This window comes from Podarcis raffonei, chromosome 9 (genome assembly GCF_027172205.1).
Source record: "Podarcis raffonei isolate rPodRaf1 chromosome 9, rPodRaf1.pri, whole genome shotgun sequence".
Lineage (NCBI taxonomy): Eukaryota > Metazoa > Chordata > Lepidosauria > Squamata > Lacertidae > Podarcis > Podarcis raffonei.
This window is the reverse complement of record NC_070610.1, coordinates 44,960,995-44,979,925: the sequence shown is the minus strand read 5'-3', so window position 1 is coordinate 44,979,925 and position 18,931 is coordinate 44,960,995. Positions and strand designations below refer to the sequence as shown.

General features: G+C 44.2%; 1 protein-coding gene across 8 annotated transcripts in view; it reads right to left on the bottom strand.

Moving 5' to 3' along the window:
- Positions 1 to 18,931, bottom strand: part of INPP4B (inositol polyphosphate-4-phosphatase type II B) — a 270,717-nt gene that overhangs the window by 75,771 nt on the left and 176,015 nt on the right. For all 8 annotated transcript variants that reach the window (XM_053403297.1, XM_053403299.1, XM_053403298.1 and 5 more), the window contains 4 exons: positions 17,678 to 17,825; positions 5,353 to 5,483; positions 3,580 to 3,684; positions 199 to 307 (listed from right to left, as the gene is read on the bottom strand). In XM_053403297.1, the coding sequence (XP_053259272.1) occupies positions 199 to 307; positions 3,580 to 3,684; positions 5,353 to 5,483; positions 17,678 to 17,825 (493 nt within the window). The remainder of the gene's footprint in view (positions 1 to 198; positions 308 to 3,579; positions 3,685 to 5,352; positions 5,484 to 17,677; positions 17,826 to 18,931) is intronic.

Genomic DNA, 18,931 nt, shown 5'->3' with positions numbered 1-18,931 from the left:
GTAAAACGAGAATAATGGAGGTCTAATTTTGTAAGCACACATATGGCTATGTGCTCACTTTGTGCATTACTCATAGTACTGCAAATCTAAGCCTGAGAATTACTACTGTCATTAAATGTGATGCAAAAGCATTTAAGCAGCAAGGTTGTCAAATAGGAATGAACATATAATGTATAAAGTTACGGTCAATATACTTACTTTCGCCTTTCTGCCTCAAATTTATTTAGTAGTTTCTGAAGACCACCATTTTTAAATCCCTGAAAATGTGCCGCAGGGGCTCCTACTGTGATGACATCATAGAGAGCATCTGCAACAGGAACAGATAAATATTGAGATTTGCATACAAATATATGTGATTGCACAAGAGCTTCTGCTTATGATAGATAAGGTCCTGTATTTTGAAGCACTGTTCCGAGATGGCCTGTCCCATTGTGACACCTGCTCCCACCCTGTCCCCTGCTGAAGCCTCGTTGACCAGCTATGGCAATGACTTCTGGTGAGATCTCACAGAACTTTCACAAGATCTTGCCAGAAGCTGCCACTCCCACAGGTCCCCAGCCGTGGCATCGAGGATGGGCGGGGCAACCGCCAGGGCACCACCATGCAGGATTCCATCACTCAAGGCAACTGCTTCAGCCCGCCTCAAAGACGGGCCAATCCTGCCTCTTCCAGAACATTAATGTAAGTTTACAAGATGTGCCTTGAATATATCTTGTCATTGTATTTCTGGATATGCTCTCCAAACTATATAAAACTGATCTCACCAATCAACTAACTGATTTGGAAAGTATGAACTTCTTCTTTTTAAAATTTATTTTTATTAAAGATTTTATTGTTTTACAAAAGTATACGCCTTGTCTCTTTTTTCAGGTTGTACAGTCTTTCTTACAAATCAGCTACATTTGTTGTGAGACATTAGTGTTGAGTACAGTATAAGGTTGGGGAAGAAGAGAGGGAAGAGGTGGGGTGGGGTGGGGTGGTGAGGCTTATATTCTTTTGTATAGTGTATGTGTGGGGTTTTGTGTCAGCGTCAGCTGGGTGGGTTTTCTTTCTATTCGGTTATTACATTTCCTTGGTAGTGAGAGGTATTGGGGGAGCAGGGTATGGTTGGTGGTCTGTGGTTGGCTGCAGTGAGATTTGTTTGCATTTGTGAGGGGAGGGGGAGGGCTTGTTGGGTCAGGTAAGCCAGATTGGTTCATATGCTGTTGGTGGGTTCTTGCTGTTGTCTTGTTGGGCTGTATATGTGATAAAGGGAAGCCATACTTGGGTGAGGCCTGAATCAGGAGAAAATAATAAAAGCCCTTATTTTTTTTCTACAAAGCCTTGTGTCAGGGAACTGCCATCGGAACGAGAGGAGGAGGAGGGGCTCCACGACGATGCTGGAGAGGGGCCAAGTAGGGAGAGAGGCAGGTCTCCTGTTGGGGAAGAAAATCAGCGCGACACCAGGGATGGAGGGGGGCCAATGGGGGAAGCGGAGAGCAGGCTCAGAGACTCTTCACTGGACACCAGCGGAGAGAGCACAGGTCCTCCGCTACCCACGCCCACCCTGCGCAGAAGGCTTCCGCGCAGGGAGGCTAGGAGGAGACTGGGCGTCAAACAACTTTTATGTTGGAAAAGGTTGAAGAAACGCCCACTGTCGGATTCTGCCAGCGACTGAACAGCCACGACGTGAGGGGCTGTCCAGCCAGGAAAGGTTTAACCAGGCCACCTAGCCAGGAGTGGCAGCAACTTACGCACGAGCAACCCCATAACCATTACACCTTGTTTCCATGAGGTGGTGGTAAACAAGCAAGCATGTTCCCTGTAATCCCACACAGCTCATGAGGTCTGAGCTGTTATAGGTCTCCCCAATAGATTGGGGAGGGGACTGGGCATCACAAATATTGTGGGGGTGGAGGAGGCTGAGTGTGGAGCTGAGTGTGGTATGGCTTCAGTGGCTGGCCGTGGAAGCAGGCTGTACATGAGAGAGGACGGGCCACCAGCCCTTGAAGTAGGGATGTTTCCAAAAGCAAAGCAACACAATATCTCCTATCAATTTCAGAAATCCCTCCAGTGAGAAACACATGGAAGAAACGAAAGGTTTTTCATGTTTACCCTACATTTCATTTGTTCCTCATAGAAACAAATTAAGAAACAAATGGAGTTGCATTTGTTTTGTTTTTCATTCATTTCATTTATGTGTACAAAGAAACACTCTCCCAGTCTATGCAACTGTTTTAATATAATAAGCACAGTGGGCGATAGCAATGCTTCAACAGCAACAACATATGCTGCTAGACGTTAGAAAAAAGGTTTAACTGTTTTAGGATATAATAATAAATAAATAATAATAAATTTTATTTATATCCCGCCCTCCCCAGCCGAAGCTGGGCTCAGGGCGGCTAACAACAATAAAACAATACAAAAGTACAACACAAACAACACTCTAAAATCATTCATTATAAAATTAATTAAATTCAAGCCACTGGCCACCATTGGGCTAGAGCTCCGCGAAGATTGCCGAGGGAGGGAGTCAGGCTGTGCCCTGGCCAAAGGCCTGGCGGAACAGCTCTGTCTTGCAGGCCCTGCGGAAAGATGTCAAGTCCCGCAGGGCCCTAGTCTCTTGTGACAGAGTGCTCCACCAGGTCGGAGCCACAGTCGAAAAAGCCCTGGCTCTAGTTGAGGCCAGCCTAACTTCTCTGTGGCCTGGGACTTTCAAGATATTTTTATTTGAAGACCGTAAGTTTCTCTGTGGGGCATACCAGGAGAGGCGGTCCCGTAGGTACGAGGGTCCTAGGCCGTATAGGGCTTTAAAGGTTAAAACCAGCACCTTAAACCTGATCCTGTACTCCACCGGGAGCCAGTGCAGTTGATATAGCACCGGATGAATGTGATCTCGCAGCGAAGACCCCGTAAGGAGTCTCGCTGCAGCATTCTGCACCCGCTGGAGTTTCTGGGTCAGTCTTAAGGGCAGCCCCACGTAGAGCGAGTTACAATAATTCCAGTTTTACAACAGTGATACCCAGAAGAACTCATTTTTTTAGAAATAGGGTCTGAATGTTTGTATCAGAATTGTTCTGAAATGTGAGAAACAGGACCAAGCTGAAGGGCGACAGCCTGATGAAATGGCTAATAATTCTAGCCTGGCATGTTACAGCTGTAATAGGGATAATAATAGGTCTGGTTACTGTTTGGGTCCCAAATGAGTCTCAGTCCTAGTTAGAGCACTCGTGGAGGGACGTGCAGGGGATAAAGGCCTGACTACAGACCTAAAGACAACCCAGTGAATTATGCACAATCTTCTGGCTCAAAAGAATAAAGCATTGAACTACAACCTTCCCCAACTATTATCTGCAAATGGCATTGCTTTATATATTTGTCCCACAAACCTGCAACTATGATTGACTTGAAGGCAGATCTGATTAAACACTGACCTTTTTTGATCAAGGAGCAATGTTTAAAATGCTCTGAGCATTTCAAAGGAAGAACTGCTGAAATTTAAAAGTCTGCAGCTAATAGGAGTCTGGAAGAAAAACAGTTTCCAGGACAGAACCTGCACCAAATTACTAAGCAGAAAACTGTGCACAGAATATAGCTTACCTTTTAACCGAGGACTGTGCACATACATTCTCTGCAGATGTAGATTGATTGGAACAAATTCTAGTGTCTTTTCTCCTTTACTGCAGCTTGATTTGAAAGAAGAGCCTGGGAAGAAAAAGCGAAAAGAATCATTATTTGAGGTACCCATGTGATGCTCTGTCTTTCTAAAAATGCCAGAACAATACTTCCACATCGACAGCATTTTGAAATTGCTTTTAATGTGTTGTTGTGCATCAAGGAAATATCGGCTTGCTAACTGTCTCTCTCAGCATGCACCTCAAAAGCAGTTGACAAAATAGCTTTTAATTCACAGAACGAACTAATGTTCGTGTCTCACCCACCCCCTGTGTTTAGTGATGGATGTTCTTAATGGCTAAAAATCAGTACACAGCATGTTTGATGCCACATTTGAACTATATTGTGTTTATAGGTTTACAAAAAGAGGAATGTTGCAGTGAGGAATGCTTGTGTTCAGGCAGGGGCAAAGGAAGGCTCTCTGGCACCCGGGGCAGGGTGTCAAGGGGCGGGGAAAACCATCCATAGGGGTGGGGCAAACCGTCCAGCAGCGCATGCACGGTCCCACTACGTGCGGCGCATGCGTGGAGCGGCACCGTACGGACGGCGGTGGGATCCTCTGCTCGCGGCTGCAGTGGCGCAATGGTGGCTGCTCGCATCGCCATGCCCGGGTGTGGCGGGGTGAGCCACCCACGGGGTACCTTCTTGTCACCCCCCTCAGAGATGGCACCTGGGGAGGACCACCAGGTGCTGCATAAGACCAGGCAATTTCCACATAAGTTCAGACCCCTAGAAGCAGTCAATCACCTTGCCCAAGAATGGCTAACTGAAGTCTTATGCAGTTAGTTACACCACTCCAGAAAGAGAGGCCAGAGGATGTGGACAAAAGAGGCATAATGATTGTTGACATATTATTAACTCAAGATATGTATTTCCAAGCAGAACCTATGTATCACACTACCAGAGGCATTCACATATTACCTTACTACTAAGGGGCGCCTTGTACGCCTCCTTCCAGCGACTCTGGCAGCAAAGCTGGTGCTAAACGTATTGCTCTGCTTTCCTTTGGACAACATCAGCAAGACTGAAAGGGAGAGTACTGTCATTTGGGCAGCCCAGGACCTTCATACACATTGGCCAGACGTGCACCCCGGGAGGTCACTTCGGTGCTGCAAACACAGCGGTTTGACTTCACCGCGGGAGGTGCACTCCATGGTCTCTTGAGACAGGCAGATGCCAACAACAAGGAGTGGCTGATTTGAGTCTGGCTTGGAATCCCCAGACCAGAAACCACATGAGAACTCAAAAGATGCAGCTCTGACTGCCTTTAAGGAGGGATGGATATAAAGTAGTGTGCGTACCTGTGTATGTGCATGCACACACGATTAAATTATCTAGTTATATGTTTGGTGATATAGGATATTTCTTCCGAGGATTCTTCAGGGAAAGTCATGTGTTTAAATGTATGGTGTGTGCACAGCCTGAGACTGTGGGGTTTTTTGAACTTTACTTTCAAGGCTCAAGAAGGTCCTGCGTTCAAATAATTAAGGACTCTCCAGCTCACTCATTCAGATCTCTTCATTGTGAGGGCAAGTGAAAGCAGCATGAGGAGGGGAGCAGCATACATGCTCAAGGGCCATTCCTGAACTCTTCAGGAGTTGGGTGGCAAGGATATCAACTGAATGGCGCCCATGCCACATAGCTGTGTAGAAAGCCCCAGATTGTTACTTCAACTCTTCAGTGAGAACAGTCTCATACCTGTATACTTCCCAAGTTCTGCAAGCATGTTTTGGTAGAGAGTTAACATTTGATCACAGTGTGAAATAACACTTTTCCGCATATTGTCCCAATGTGGAGCAAGTTCCCCGAGTTCATTAAGGTCCTGATTCCTGGGATGGAAGGAAAAAGAAAGTCACAGCATCAGCCCCATGACACGAAAATATTCAGCTACTACTGAATGGTTCAAAAGGCAATTAAATTGTTACAATCTTTATTGGCACACATACAGCACCGTTCTGTAGTTCAACTGTATAGCGCATGCATCGCATACATAAGAACATAAGAAGAACCTATTGGATCAGGTCAATGGTCCATCTAGTCCTGTTCTCACAGTGGCTAACCAGATGTTTGTGGAAAGCCAGCAAGTAGGACGTGAATGCAATAGCAACCTGCCCACCTGTGATTCCCAGCTACTGCTATTCAGAGGTATGCTACCTCTGATAGTGGAGGCTGTCCATGTCCAGGAACAGTTGTAGCTGGCAAAACAGCCAAATGCATCTGAGCCATTGGAGCCACCGAGACATCAAGAAGCAATGCTGGATGGACTACTACCAAACCAAACGCTCCATGGACAGAGAGTACAACCCTATCCAGAGCAGGATGAACATCTATTTCCCAGACCCAAAAACCACCCACTTACAGTGCCATCACCTTTTCAGAATTCATCTTCATCCAGCCCACTACCAAGTCCAGACACAAACTGTCAAAGGTCCTTTTGTCATCGTTATTGTGGTGTCTGATGGCCTTTTATGTGAGAATGACATATGGTTAATACATCTAGAAGAGGAGAGCCCATTCCATTGGTCTTAATTTATTATTATTATTACTTAGCCCAGTGGCATGGGATTGCAAATAATCACATTCCACATGAAAATAACTTCACCTATACTGTGTGAGGCAGTACAGCTCAACAACTGGCAATATAAACTTGTTGTTTGTTGGAATCCCTTGCCGACAACTGCAGTGCTTGAAGACAGTCAGGTTATGTATCCATAGCCATGGCCAGAAGTGGAATGGCTGCTGGAAGGAGAAGAAACACCATGGTGCATCTGCAGCAGCACAGCCTTCATCTCCCCCAGGGGCAACAAAATATATCCCTCCCATACTGGTCTCTACAGCCACATTGGGCACTATAACTCTTCAACAGTTTGACTTCAGCCCCAAAGATGCACTCCTCTGTTGTCTCCCGAGACAGACAGATACTAACAACTGCATGAGTAACATTGTTTTATACCAAACAGAAAAGGAAAACCTAATTAAAACATTAGCTTAAGCAAAAATCCTATTTTCCTCTTTAAACATATCACACCAGATACATTTCTGACCTCTTTATTCTAAGTGAAAATGTCAGTGTCATGGAAAATCATCCTGTCGCCGATATTACAAAAGGAAATCCTTTAGCAAGTTTCCAGTTTTCCTGTTCAGTCTTCTGGAAGCTGACCTCATCTAGTGCTCCCTGAAAGCATATGACAAAGTTTTGCTGCTAAGCTGACAATTTGGTTGTGTACTTGCTTGCTACATTGACTACAGAAGTCTGCAGAGTCTTCCCCTATAACTGGATGAAATTCAGTTGCGGACATCCTATGATGTAGACAAAACAGTTGGAGCCGAATGTCCTACAATTAGCCTTCTGCTAATTCAAATACATTTCCAAGGTAAGAAGTGGTCCTGATAGTGAAAAGAAGCATGTTTGTAAGGTTGCTGTTGGGGGGGGGGGAGAATACACTGTATGTTGTTGTTGTTTAGTCGTGTCCGACTCTTCGTGACCCCATGGACCAGAGCACGCCAGGCACCTCTGTCCTCCACTACCTCCCGCAGTTTGGTCAAACTCATGCTGGTAACCTCGAAAACACTATCCAACCATCTCGTCCTCTGTCGCCCCCTTCTCCTTGTGCCCTCCATCTTTCCCAGCATCAGTGTCTTCTCCAGGGAGTCTTCTCTTCTCATGAGGTGGCCAAAGTACTGGAGCCTCAGCTTCACGATCTGTCCTTCCAGTGAGCACTCAGGGCTGATTTCCTTAAGAATGGATGCGTTTGATCTTCTTGCAGTCCATGGGACTCTCAAGAGTCTTCTCCAGCACCATAATTCAAAAGCATCAATTCTTCGGCGATCAGCCTTCTTTATGGTCCAGCTCTCACTTCCATACACTGCCTTGCCGTGGTGAAGGGGCTTGAAGAACTCAGAGAAGCTATGAACTACGCCGAGCAGGGCACACAAGATGAATAGGTCATAGTGGAGAGTTTTGACCAAACGTGATCCACCTGGAGGAGGAACCGGCAAGCCACTCCAGTATCCTTGCCAAGAAAACTCCATGGACAAAGACAACAGGCATAATACACTGTGTAACTGCAAACTAATCTCTAATCAGCCTTTCCTACCAGAGTGGTTAAATGGGCACCACCTTACCAGTTCAAAGCTGGTATGGATTCTCTTGATCTACTTCCATATGGATTTAGTAAAACTGTCATCAATATAGATGACTAAGTAGATAGTCTTAGTCACCCTTACAGAGGACCTCTATCAGAAGATAAATAGGGGGAATGTGACCATGATGATTCTCACCTTCAAGAAGGGTCTGAGACTAGTGTTCTGCAGGGGTGTTGTGGGATGTTGATATATAGGAGTCATCACTTTGAATTTGGAGAATGAGGAGGACCAATACCTGGATTAGAAGCGGCCATGGTGGTAGCGGTATTTTCTTACGCTATGATGTTTTTATTGCAATCCATTTCAGGGACTCTGCCACCAAAGCAGTATATAAAATCAAGTACAATGGGGCTACTTTGTCGCTATCTTCGAACTTGATGGAGGGTCGGTGGGGCGGGGGGATTTGCTTTTTGCTATTATTTACTTCATTTGTAAATACTTCAAATATTACAAAAGCACCATTAGCTTGCAGTGCTCTCTCATGCAAAGGAAACTAAATCCTCTAGCATAGTCCTTGGACTCGACATCACTCACGGAAATGGGAAACACTTAGCAAAACGCTTATTCTCCAGGAACTAGATGCCTCGGGTTTGATATATTTGAAGGAATATCTTCTTCAATAGGTAGGTTAGCATGTCTCCAGAGATCTTTTAAACATTTACTAGACAAACAAACTTATTTCAGGGAGGCAGCCACTCAGGTATGTGCATCACATCCACACAAATGCAATATTTAGGACATACCTATTAAGGTATTTCTGTTCTCCCAGTTTTCAATATGAAAACTGTCTAGTGCTTAGGTATTGTACTACATATATATTATCTTATTGTTAGCAACAGTTTTGTGGCCTTTTATTATATCTTCCTTCATTTTGCTCTGACAGCAATAGGGCCAGGTTCAGGGTATCTATCTGAAGAACACCCTTCCAAATGGGTCCGCCTACCGACTGAGGTCTTCGCTACAGATATCCTTCTGTATATCCTTAAGTTGGGCCCAACTAGGCCATCTATGTCCCTGCACTAAACCTCTAGAACATCCTCTCAAAAGCAGCTTCTCTTGCCCCATCTTTAATAGCATTCTAGCATGTTGTTAAAACCTTCCTCTTTAGGAAGGCTTTGGTAATTTATTTTAACTTGTTGGAAGCTACTGTAGTAAAACAGCTTATAAAGCTGCTGCTTTTATTGTCTTATCCTTTTAGTCTGCTATTAGCGAGCGTTGGTTTTTTGGTTTTTTACTGTTATACTTCTTTAACAGTTTTAATTTAATTGTTCCAGTTACAGCTAGGTAGCCGTGTTGGTCTGCCATAGTCAAAACAAATTTTTTCCCCCCCTTCCAGTAGCACCTTAAAGACCAACTAAGTTAGTTCTTGGTATGAGCTTTCGTGTGCATGCACACTTCTTCAGATACATTCTTCTTCAGATGTGTATCTGAAGAAGTGTGCATGCACACGAAAGCTCATACCAAGAACTAACTTAGTTGGTCTTTAAGGTGCTACTGGAAGGAAAAATTTTTTTTAAATTTAATTGTTGTTAGCAACTGTGAGCTCTGCTGAGGATGATGGAAGTGTTGGGATGCAGTGGAGGGAGATGTGTCTGCATGAGAAAGAGTAGCCAGACAGAGTAATCTCCAAGTTTCCCTTTCTGATCTAAAATATGCTGTCCTTCTCTCAGGTGCTGGACTGATATTCTTAGGGTTGCTGATCTCATTTTCTACTTCCATGTTCTTCATCCTCACCTTGGGAGAGAAAGCATCTTTTATGTTTCTCCTGCTGAGAAGCAAGAACAAGCATGGCTCAATGAATCTCCCCCTAATTTATACAGAACTGTTATTGTTTAGTCGTTTAGTCGTGTCCGATTCTTCGTGACCCCATGGACGAGAGCACGCCAGGCACTCCTCTCTTCCACTGCCTCCCACAGCTTGGTCAAACTCATGTTCGTAGCTTCGAGAACACTGTCCAACAATCTCGTCCTCTGTCATCCCCTTCTCCTTGTGCCCTCCATCTTTCCCAGCATCAGGGTCTTTTCCAGGGAGCCTTCTCTTCTCTTCTCATGAGGTGGCCAAAGTATTGGAGCCTCAGCTTCACAATCTGTCCTTCCAGCGAGCACTCAGGGCTGATTTCCTTAAGAGTGGATTGGTTTGATCTTCTTGCAGTCCATGGGACTCTCAAGAGTCTCCTCCAGCACCATAATTCAAAAGCATCAATTTTTTGGCGATCAGCCTTCTTTATGGTCCAGATCTCACTTCCATACATCACTACTGAGAAAACCATAGCTTTAACTATACAGAACTAGGAATCTCTTATTTTTCCTAAACTCGGAATATCTGTGTGATTATATCCAGAGTAAAGTGTGCCCCTTCAAAAGGGATCCAGTATTTAATTCAACTTCTGCTGAGTGCCTGAACTCCAAATGTCAACAGAGAAGAGAAAATGTTTAAAATAAAATAAAAACCAAAGTGTAAAAGTTTCTCCCCCTGTTGTGTGTGTGTATTAAAGCTAAATGGGTCTGAGTTTGAGCTGTGTCAGGATAGGATACTGTTTGGGGATCACATGAATCCTAAATAACAAGTTTTATACAAAGTTTGCCTGCATTTGGAAGTTACATTCTCAGAAGGCCCCCTTCTTAAAGGTTAATCTGAAATCAGGAGCAGGTGGCTAAATGTTGCATAAAACAGTGAAAATCCTTTTTGTATAAGTGCTAAACCCTTCATTCAATGCAGATGCATGCTGTTCTCATTAACTTCTACTGGGAATCATTTGCATATTTTTGAAGGCAGACTATAGCTCTCAATATCTTCTTAAAGCACCCCTTCCATGATCACTTTACTAGATTTAGATCTTAAGCTTTGCATACTGCTTGGTTTGCATATCCCAGTAGGAGCGGGTGAATCTGTATGCTTGCAGGATTTCTTGCCATATTGTGAAATAATGGATTAGAAGAAATAACACATGCAGTGGACTGAGGGTTTCATTGGAAATAAAACTTGGCTATTAAAAATACTTAGAAATTGTATTTTTGATTGAGCTGGTTTTTAGACATAGCAGCATGACAACTTGAAATGTATCTTTACTTTTTTATCAATTATATGTGGTTATAAACCATACAGTTAGCTCCTATTAGTTGTGTTTCCTTGCAGTGTTAATATAACAATCAGCTGAGGTTAAAGAAAAGAAGCATAGTTAAATCTATGATGTTACTCACTTAATGACTTAATTAATTTCATTATGTTTAAGCATATGTCTGTGGCAAGATTACTGGATTGATGACTATCAGAAAGCCCTATTTACAATCAATAACTTCCAACATTGAAAATAAGGATTGATGCTCTGGGTCTTTGGAACAATGTAATTAAACTGCCCATAGGCTTTCGTTATGTTAATCTGTTCAACACTCATTCACACTGGCTATCTACCACAGAAGTTACAGTCTGAATTTGATGTTTGCATAGGATCACTGATATCAAATGCATTCAGATTAAAATTATGATACTTATGATGAAGAAACATTATTAGTATGAGCTAAGTAAAACTAGTTCATAGTTTCATAGCTCGTTATAGATAAAGCATGAAAGATAAGGCTGCAATCAAAGTCAATTTTAAGCCTATCTATTTATTTATTTTAAAAATGTACAGCCCATTTTTACATGTGGCTATAAAGTGTCTTACAACAAAAATAAAAATAAAACATAAACACCAGAAAAATTCATGTTGCAAAGATCTCCTCAAATAGAATTGTTTTGACCTGACGTCTGAAACTCTGTAGAGAGAATTCCTGCCTGGCTTCTATTGGGAGTGGGTTCTATTAAGGTTAGGCCCACAATACTGAGGACATAACTCCTTGTTGATATGAGTTCTGTTTCTGGACCACGGAAGAGGGTAACACCACCAAGCCTTTCCCTGTGCGGATTCTAGCTGCCATTATGCCAGAGGGGAGAACTGTGTGGACATTGTCCTGACCTGGACATCGTCAGCAGCTTTTCTCCTGGATCTGATCTGGGGGCTTCAGGGAAGGGAGGGACTGCTCTTTATTAGATGCCAACAGCAAGAACCGCCACTGACACCAGTCATAACCTTAAGAACCTGTGCTTGAGCTTGCTTTTTTTCCTTTCACATGTGTTATGTCTTTTTAGAAGTGATTTTTGTAAGCTACTCTGAGGCTGCATTCACATGCGAGGCTTATCCTGTCCGTTTTACTGATTATAAGGTTAGCACTTCCATAACGTTCCTTTCCCACTGAAGAACTGATACATCACCATTTCGCTCTTCATTTCACTTACACCAGTAGGTATTGCAGTGTGAAGTGAACATTAGGAAACAGGAGAGAAGCACTACCCTTATAACCATCCCCTCCATTCCACAGTTGTTGAGGGGGAGAGGGCAATCCGGGCTTCACAACCAGAGAATCATGGGGTGGGAAGGGAGGCAAAGGGTGGCTGGATCAGGTTACTTGTTCATTCTGGGGTGGGCTGCTTTTTCCATGGACATTTCAAGTTTGACAGTAACAGTGAGTTGGAGAGAAAGGTATATAGTGCGCCCAATATTTTCCAAGCTAAGAAAACCGCAAAAAAATCATACTGTATCTGGAACACGGAAATGAGGGACAAACACATGCAATATTCTATTACATCCCATTGGTTTTCCAGAATGGCTTTTACGTCATGTGAAAGGTCAAACATAATGCACAAAGTTAACAGGAAAACATCAAGAAAATGAATAAACTGCAGTCTGAATGACACCGGAGAGCTTTTTTGGCTAAAAGGCAGGGCGTAATTGTTATAAACAAACACAGTAATAAATAAGTAGCAGAAGGCATTTACAGTCTAGCTCAATTAAAATTAAAACACTAACCTTTACAACATTAGACTTGTACTTAGCTTTTTGTTGCCTCACATTTGGCAAACTGTCTCTGTGTATTCTTAGACCTCTTTTATTATACAACTCCTGGCTACAGGCCTCAGCTCCATGCCAATAAACAACAGAAGTCTTAGCTTCCCAGTAGCTGTGAGGATCCCCTGAGGCTCAAACTACGGCCCTTCCTTTCTCCATGCAGCTGCCCTGCACGATGAGCTATCAGAACCACAGCTTGGAACATCTTTCTGGCAATGAAATATTCTCACACTCTGGACTTGCCTCACCCACTTTGCTGCCCATTGGACCCAAAGGCATTCTGCTGCAACTAGGACCTTGCATGAGCAACAGGGTCTTAGTGGCATTTCTGTGCAGTGGATGTCAGTGACCACTGGAACAGGTATGGCAGGAGACAGGGAGGTCAACAGTAGGTGGAGCTGATGGTGCATTTTAAGCACATGGCTTCCCCAAAATAATCCTGGGAACTGCAACTTGTTAAGGGTGCTGGGAAACGTAGCTCTGTGGGAGGTAAGCTACAGTTGCGTGGATTGTTTGGGGGAAGTCACAGGTGCTTTAAATGTATGGTGTGAAGGCAATGGATGATGGGCAGAGCCAATGGCAGGCAGAAGTAACTCCTTCCAGCTTTGTCCCCATTCTCTTCCCTGCTGAGTTTTATGAGGGAAATGCTGGGATGAAACTGATAGCTAGTGTCACTTCTGGGGCTGGTTGGAAATAAGAAGGCAGGTAAGCAGGTGGGAGCTGTTACGAAAAAGCAGCAATGCAGAAGCGAGCTCCAGGTGGCTGGAATGGTAAACAGGAAACTGATGTTATTGGATTATACCGTGGGAACCAGGGACAGTTTGTAACGTGCTCTGAGAGCCGGATGTTACCTCAGAGTGACACATGACCCTGTACTGGAAGTACATGGGTGGAGTTTATTCTCTCTCTGCAGTTGGAATCAGAGTGTACAGACATGTTTCTCTGTACTGCTGAAAGACAGGAATAAAGACATGTAAATATATTTCTGTCTGTCTCATTCCCCCCCCTGGAGATGGGAGGGGGAGGAGTGGTGTGTTCTTTTCACGTTTGAAAAGGATCGCCGAAGAGACCTCCCTTGATCTTGCCGGCAGACGCTGGCAGGGGAGGTAAACAAGGATTCAAGCCGGGCACCTGGAGGGTGGCCAAATTCCTAAGAGCTGGAGGCTCTGCTGGTTTGAATTCCGACATCTGGTAGCAGACCGATGGTTATCTGATCTATGAGAATCTGCATGAGAGGTGAGAGGTCGATGAATCGTTGCCATCCTCTGCACCTAAGGAGATAAAGAAAAGCGTCTGCCTGCAGCCTGAAGCTGAACAGAACAGACAGCTGGACACCGAGAGGAGTGTATGCTCAAAAGGTATGCTGCATTTCGGGCTAGAGAGAATGAACGCAGAAAGGCTTAATTTCTGGTTCACAATAGCTGCGTTTGAAAAACAAGCTCTGAAAGAGCAGGCTTGCATACCAGGAATTCCTGTGGTTAGATAAGGAATCCCGTCCTGAGCAGGTTGCTAGGCAACTACCGCAAGTACTTAGAAAGTTAAAGAATGGCTAAAAAGAGCCTGGGAAATCGAAAGTGTATCTGCGCAGCTGTGCAAGGGTTTTGAAAAAACAGCCCAAAGGTTTGCCTGCCAGTGAAGCAGTAAACAGAGACTTTTGGAGTATACTGGCGTGAAAGTGAAAGCTGGCTTGAGATTGAGTGTAAAGCTGACCCTTGGATTCAGCATGGATTCCAAGAAGGCGGGAGGTTTGCCCTATCCCCCTCCCCTGACTAATGACAATTATTCATCTTGGTCTATAAAGATGAAGGCCCTGCTGCAGAATCAGAGGGTCTTTGACGTGATTGAGAACCCCATCCCAGCAGCACCAACCCGAGGTTGGGAGTCACAGAATCTGAAAGCCAGAACGGCTATAATTCTGTGTGTGTCAGATGACCAATTGGTGCATATTCAGGGTTTGGAATATGCACGGGAAATTTGGGAAATGCTGCGAAGAACACATCAGAGGGATGCTGGTTCTTCAGCGTTGCTGTACTTTGAGAAGCTGACCAATCTGAGGCTTGCGCCTGATGGAGATGTTCAAGCGCACCTGACGGAGATGAAATATCTGCGCCAGCAGATGGTGGAACGCAATTTCCGTCTGCAGGAGGAAGTGTTTTGCTTCATGATGATCAACAGCCTAAATCGGACTTACAAAACGGTTGCCAGTCAGCTTGGTTCCCTCCCGGCTCAGGTTTTGACCGCGGAAAGGGTGACTGCCGTCGTATTGAATGAACAGGACAGACTTGCTGCACTGGAAGTAAAGGACAGGGGGAGGGAGGAACGGAGTTCTAATTCCCCCACCGATGAGGCTACTGGAAAGGATGCTGTAGCTTTGAATGTTGTCCAGTGTTACAATTGTGGACAGGCTGGGCATCTTCAGCGGAACTGTAAGAAGCCACGTCAGCCAAAAGGAGCGAAGGGCCGCTCAGCAAAGCCTGAAGCGTCAGGCAAAGGTCATACCAAGCCTATGGTGGAACCTGCAAAGGCTTTGATGGCGAAAGGAACCACGCCAGATGTTGGGAACGCGTTTATTATCGACACTGCAGCGACGGTTCATATGTCCCCACACAGAGGACTCTTTTCAACGTTTAAGAAGCAAACCTTCACTGTGACACAGGCCAACGGTCAGGAGCTGGAAGCGACCGGAAAAGGGACTGTCTATCTTAAGAGTCTGAACTTGACAATAAACAATGTTTACTTGGTTCCTGAATTGAAGTTCAATCTGCTGAGTGTTTCGCAGATTGCAAAGAGAGGACTGAAACTGTCCTACGATGCTGAGAGCTGCAAGATCTACAAAGATGGAGAGTTATTTCTTTCGGCCAGAGAGAAGGATGGACTATATTTGTTGACTTTTGCACAAAGTGATTACATGGAATGTAATTCATCTGTGTCTAACCTAGTTTCTCTTGCAGGTGTGAGCAAGAAGAAGACCGGAGTCAACAGAGCATTTCAGCGGGTGTATGCTGATGTGATTGGTCCTCTAGAACCATCTAGAGGCAATGCAAGATATTATCTTGTGTGTGTGGATCATTTCTCTAACTATGTCTGGGTTTATGTGCTGAGAAAGCCACAGGAAGCCTTGGAGAGGTTTCAGGAGTTTTGTGACAAAGTTAAGAGTATGCATGATGCTAACATTGATTGTCTATTCACAGATGAGAAGCAGATTTTTCTTTTACAGGATTTCCAAAGGTTCCTGCAGAAGAAGGGAATAAGACACAAGGTTTCTGTTTCAGCGGAAGCGTGGAACAGGGGTGTCTGTGTACGGGTGAACAGAGAATTGCAAAAGGGGATGGAAGCGCAATTGCTAAGTTCACATCTGCCACATGAGTACTGGGCCGAGTCTCTAATGTCGTTCTGTTATACGAAAATGAGAAAGGTTTCAAAAGAGTTGGGAAGTTCTCCTTTTGAGAAACTGTTCCACAGAAAACCTTCTGTTGCCCATTTCAAGGTTTTTGGGTCTCATGTGAGAACAGAGGCTCCAGGTGGAGTAAAGAATGCCAGAGGCATTTTTGTGGGGTATGAAAAGGGTCTCTACAGAGTAATTTTGTCTGAATCTGGTCAGGTGATTCTCACAAAATTTCTAGAGAGTGCTCCTGAACAGGAGAGAGTGATAGTACACACATTTCCCACTGAGGACGATTCAGATGATGATGATTATACTGATTACAGCTGTACAGAAAGTGATGACACTGATAGCTCGGAGAGCTCAGTTGTCACAGTCATTGAGAGGAAGTCTCACACAATGGATAGGCCTTCACAACTGAAGGATGAACCACTGTTTACCATTGGAACTAGTTCTCCAAAGAGTCCTGAGAATGGACCAGTGAGCAGAGAGGATCAGCACCTCATACGTAGGTCTGAGAGAGTTACAAAGGGTCAACCACCCAAGAGGTACTCAAAGGAGTTTGCTAACTTAGCTGTTGCATGTGTTGCTGTTGTAAACAACCGAGGACAGGTTGGAGCTGTGTCTAAGTCAGAGACAAAGACACAACAGAGAGTTGCTAGCCAAGGTAATGCAGATGCACTCATTCCTTGGAAACCAGACAACCAGAGAGGTACACTGGGGAAACCAGTGGCGGGGAGTTCCAAGGGTGGAACTGAAACAACAGGGGAGTGTTATGTGTATAACAACTGTTTGTTTTCTTCTCTGGATCACGCTTTGTTTGCCGCAACACGCATTGATTCTTTTGGGGGAGGATGTTACGAAAAAGCAGCAATGCAGAAGCGAGCTCCAGGTGGCTGGAATGGTAAACAGGAAACTGATGTTATTGGATTATACCGTGGGAACCAGGGACAGTTTGTAAAGTGCTCTGAGAGCCGGATGTTACCTCAGAGTGACACATGACCCTGTACTGGAAGTACATGGGTGGAGTTTATTCTCTCTCTGCAGTTGGAATCAGAGTGTACAGACATGTTTCTCTGTACTGCTGAAAGACAGGAATAAAGACATGTAAATATATTTCTGTCTGTCTCATTCCCCCCCCTGGAGATGGGAGGGGGAGGAGTGGTGTGTTCTTTTCACGTTTGAAAAGGATCGCCGAAGAGACCTCCCTTGATCTTGCCGGCAGACGCTGGCAGGGGAGGTAAACAAGGATTCAAGCCGGGCACCTGGAGGGTGGCCAAATTCCTAAGAGCTGGAGGCTCTGCTGGTTTGAATTCCGACAGGAGCTGGCCGAGGTTGGTGGGGCAGTGCCCCACTTGCCCTAAGAGGCCAGCCTCCACCATTCCTCTGCTCTGGCTTCTGACTTTGACCAATGGCTCAACTCCTGACTCCCAGCCTCTGGGCTTACTTGTGGCAGCTGCCTGCAGCTCAGCCCCACACTGGCAGACAGAACAGGTTGAAACTGTGTTGATTCCTAGCAGTGAACTCATGGATTTCAGTCAACTTCTATTACCAGTGTTATAAAGACAGTTTTATAGCTTGCTTTTACTTTTTCATGCTGTTTCCCTTACCTTCTCATATCCTCCTTTATGTGCAGGCTGATGAGTTCCTTGGGAATATGAAAAGAAAGAGTGCTCTCAGACATCTGTTCTCGTACACACATCCACTTGTTGTCAGAAGTGGGGAATCTATATAACTTACAGATCGGGTTTTTTAACACTGCAAAAGGAAAAAAATGATGGGGTTGCTTAATCGCAGCTGTATTTTTGGTTCAAAAGCTATCACAGTGGTTTATTAGCGAAATAATTTATCTCTTTCTCGCTGTATTTTAAAAATTAAACCCCACAAATAAATCTATTCTGCCTTTAATTTATTGTTATTATTTAATTTATTTCAATAAATTAAAGGGAGAGTCCCTTAAGTTATGCTACCCAAACAGAGGACAATTAAATTCTACTTAGAACACTAGATGCTGGATTTATTACTTCAGCTGCACTAAGATTAAAAACTCAGGACTACTGGCACAGATTCCTAGGATAAAAGAACTTGGCTGAGAAATAAACAGTGAAATCTCAACGAGCAGCTGATGACATTATGATCATGTGTTATGAATGATAATATTCTCCTGGCTCCACATCCGTTGTTGTTTTTCATTTTGCTTTAAATAAAATATACTTCATCTTTTGAAGCACTTTTGTGGTGGTTCAGCTGATTCCTTTTTACTAGCCGTGCAGATTCAAAATGGTCTCATTACATAGAATCTCATTATACTTTCCAAAATTGTTTGATAAAACTTGCTATGCTGTAGATAAACAACAATGGAAATGGTATGTTTCATCCACAGACCCTTGCCAACAGGGCTAATTCATATATTCAAAAGTTGGGAAATTAATTCAAGGCATTAGATTTGGAATCCTTTTTTCCTTTGGCCATGGGCTTGCAAGTGCCATAGCAACTAAGGGAGATAACTTTCCATCCATTAGCAAGCTCTCATTAGCAAGCCTGTTTGGACAACATGGAAAGCCAAACCATGGCTTACCAGGGATACATGGATGTGCTGCAGAGGAGCCCACACCTGCTTTGGTCTTCCCCAACCCTTTTAGCTTAGTGTGGCAGGGCAGCTAAGCCAAGGTTTGGTGCAGCATATCATCCTGGTTAAACTCTTTCCCCCTTAACCAGGAACAAACAGAAAGGGCTGAAGCCAAGGAGAAGAAGAGTTTAACGTAAAAAAGAATTTTGATCATAGTTAGAGTTTGACAGACTTAGTGTAACTACACAAACCCGTATAAAGCACAAACCAAGCTTTTTAGTCCACAAATGCGAGC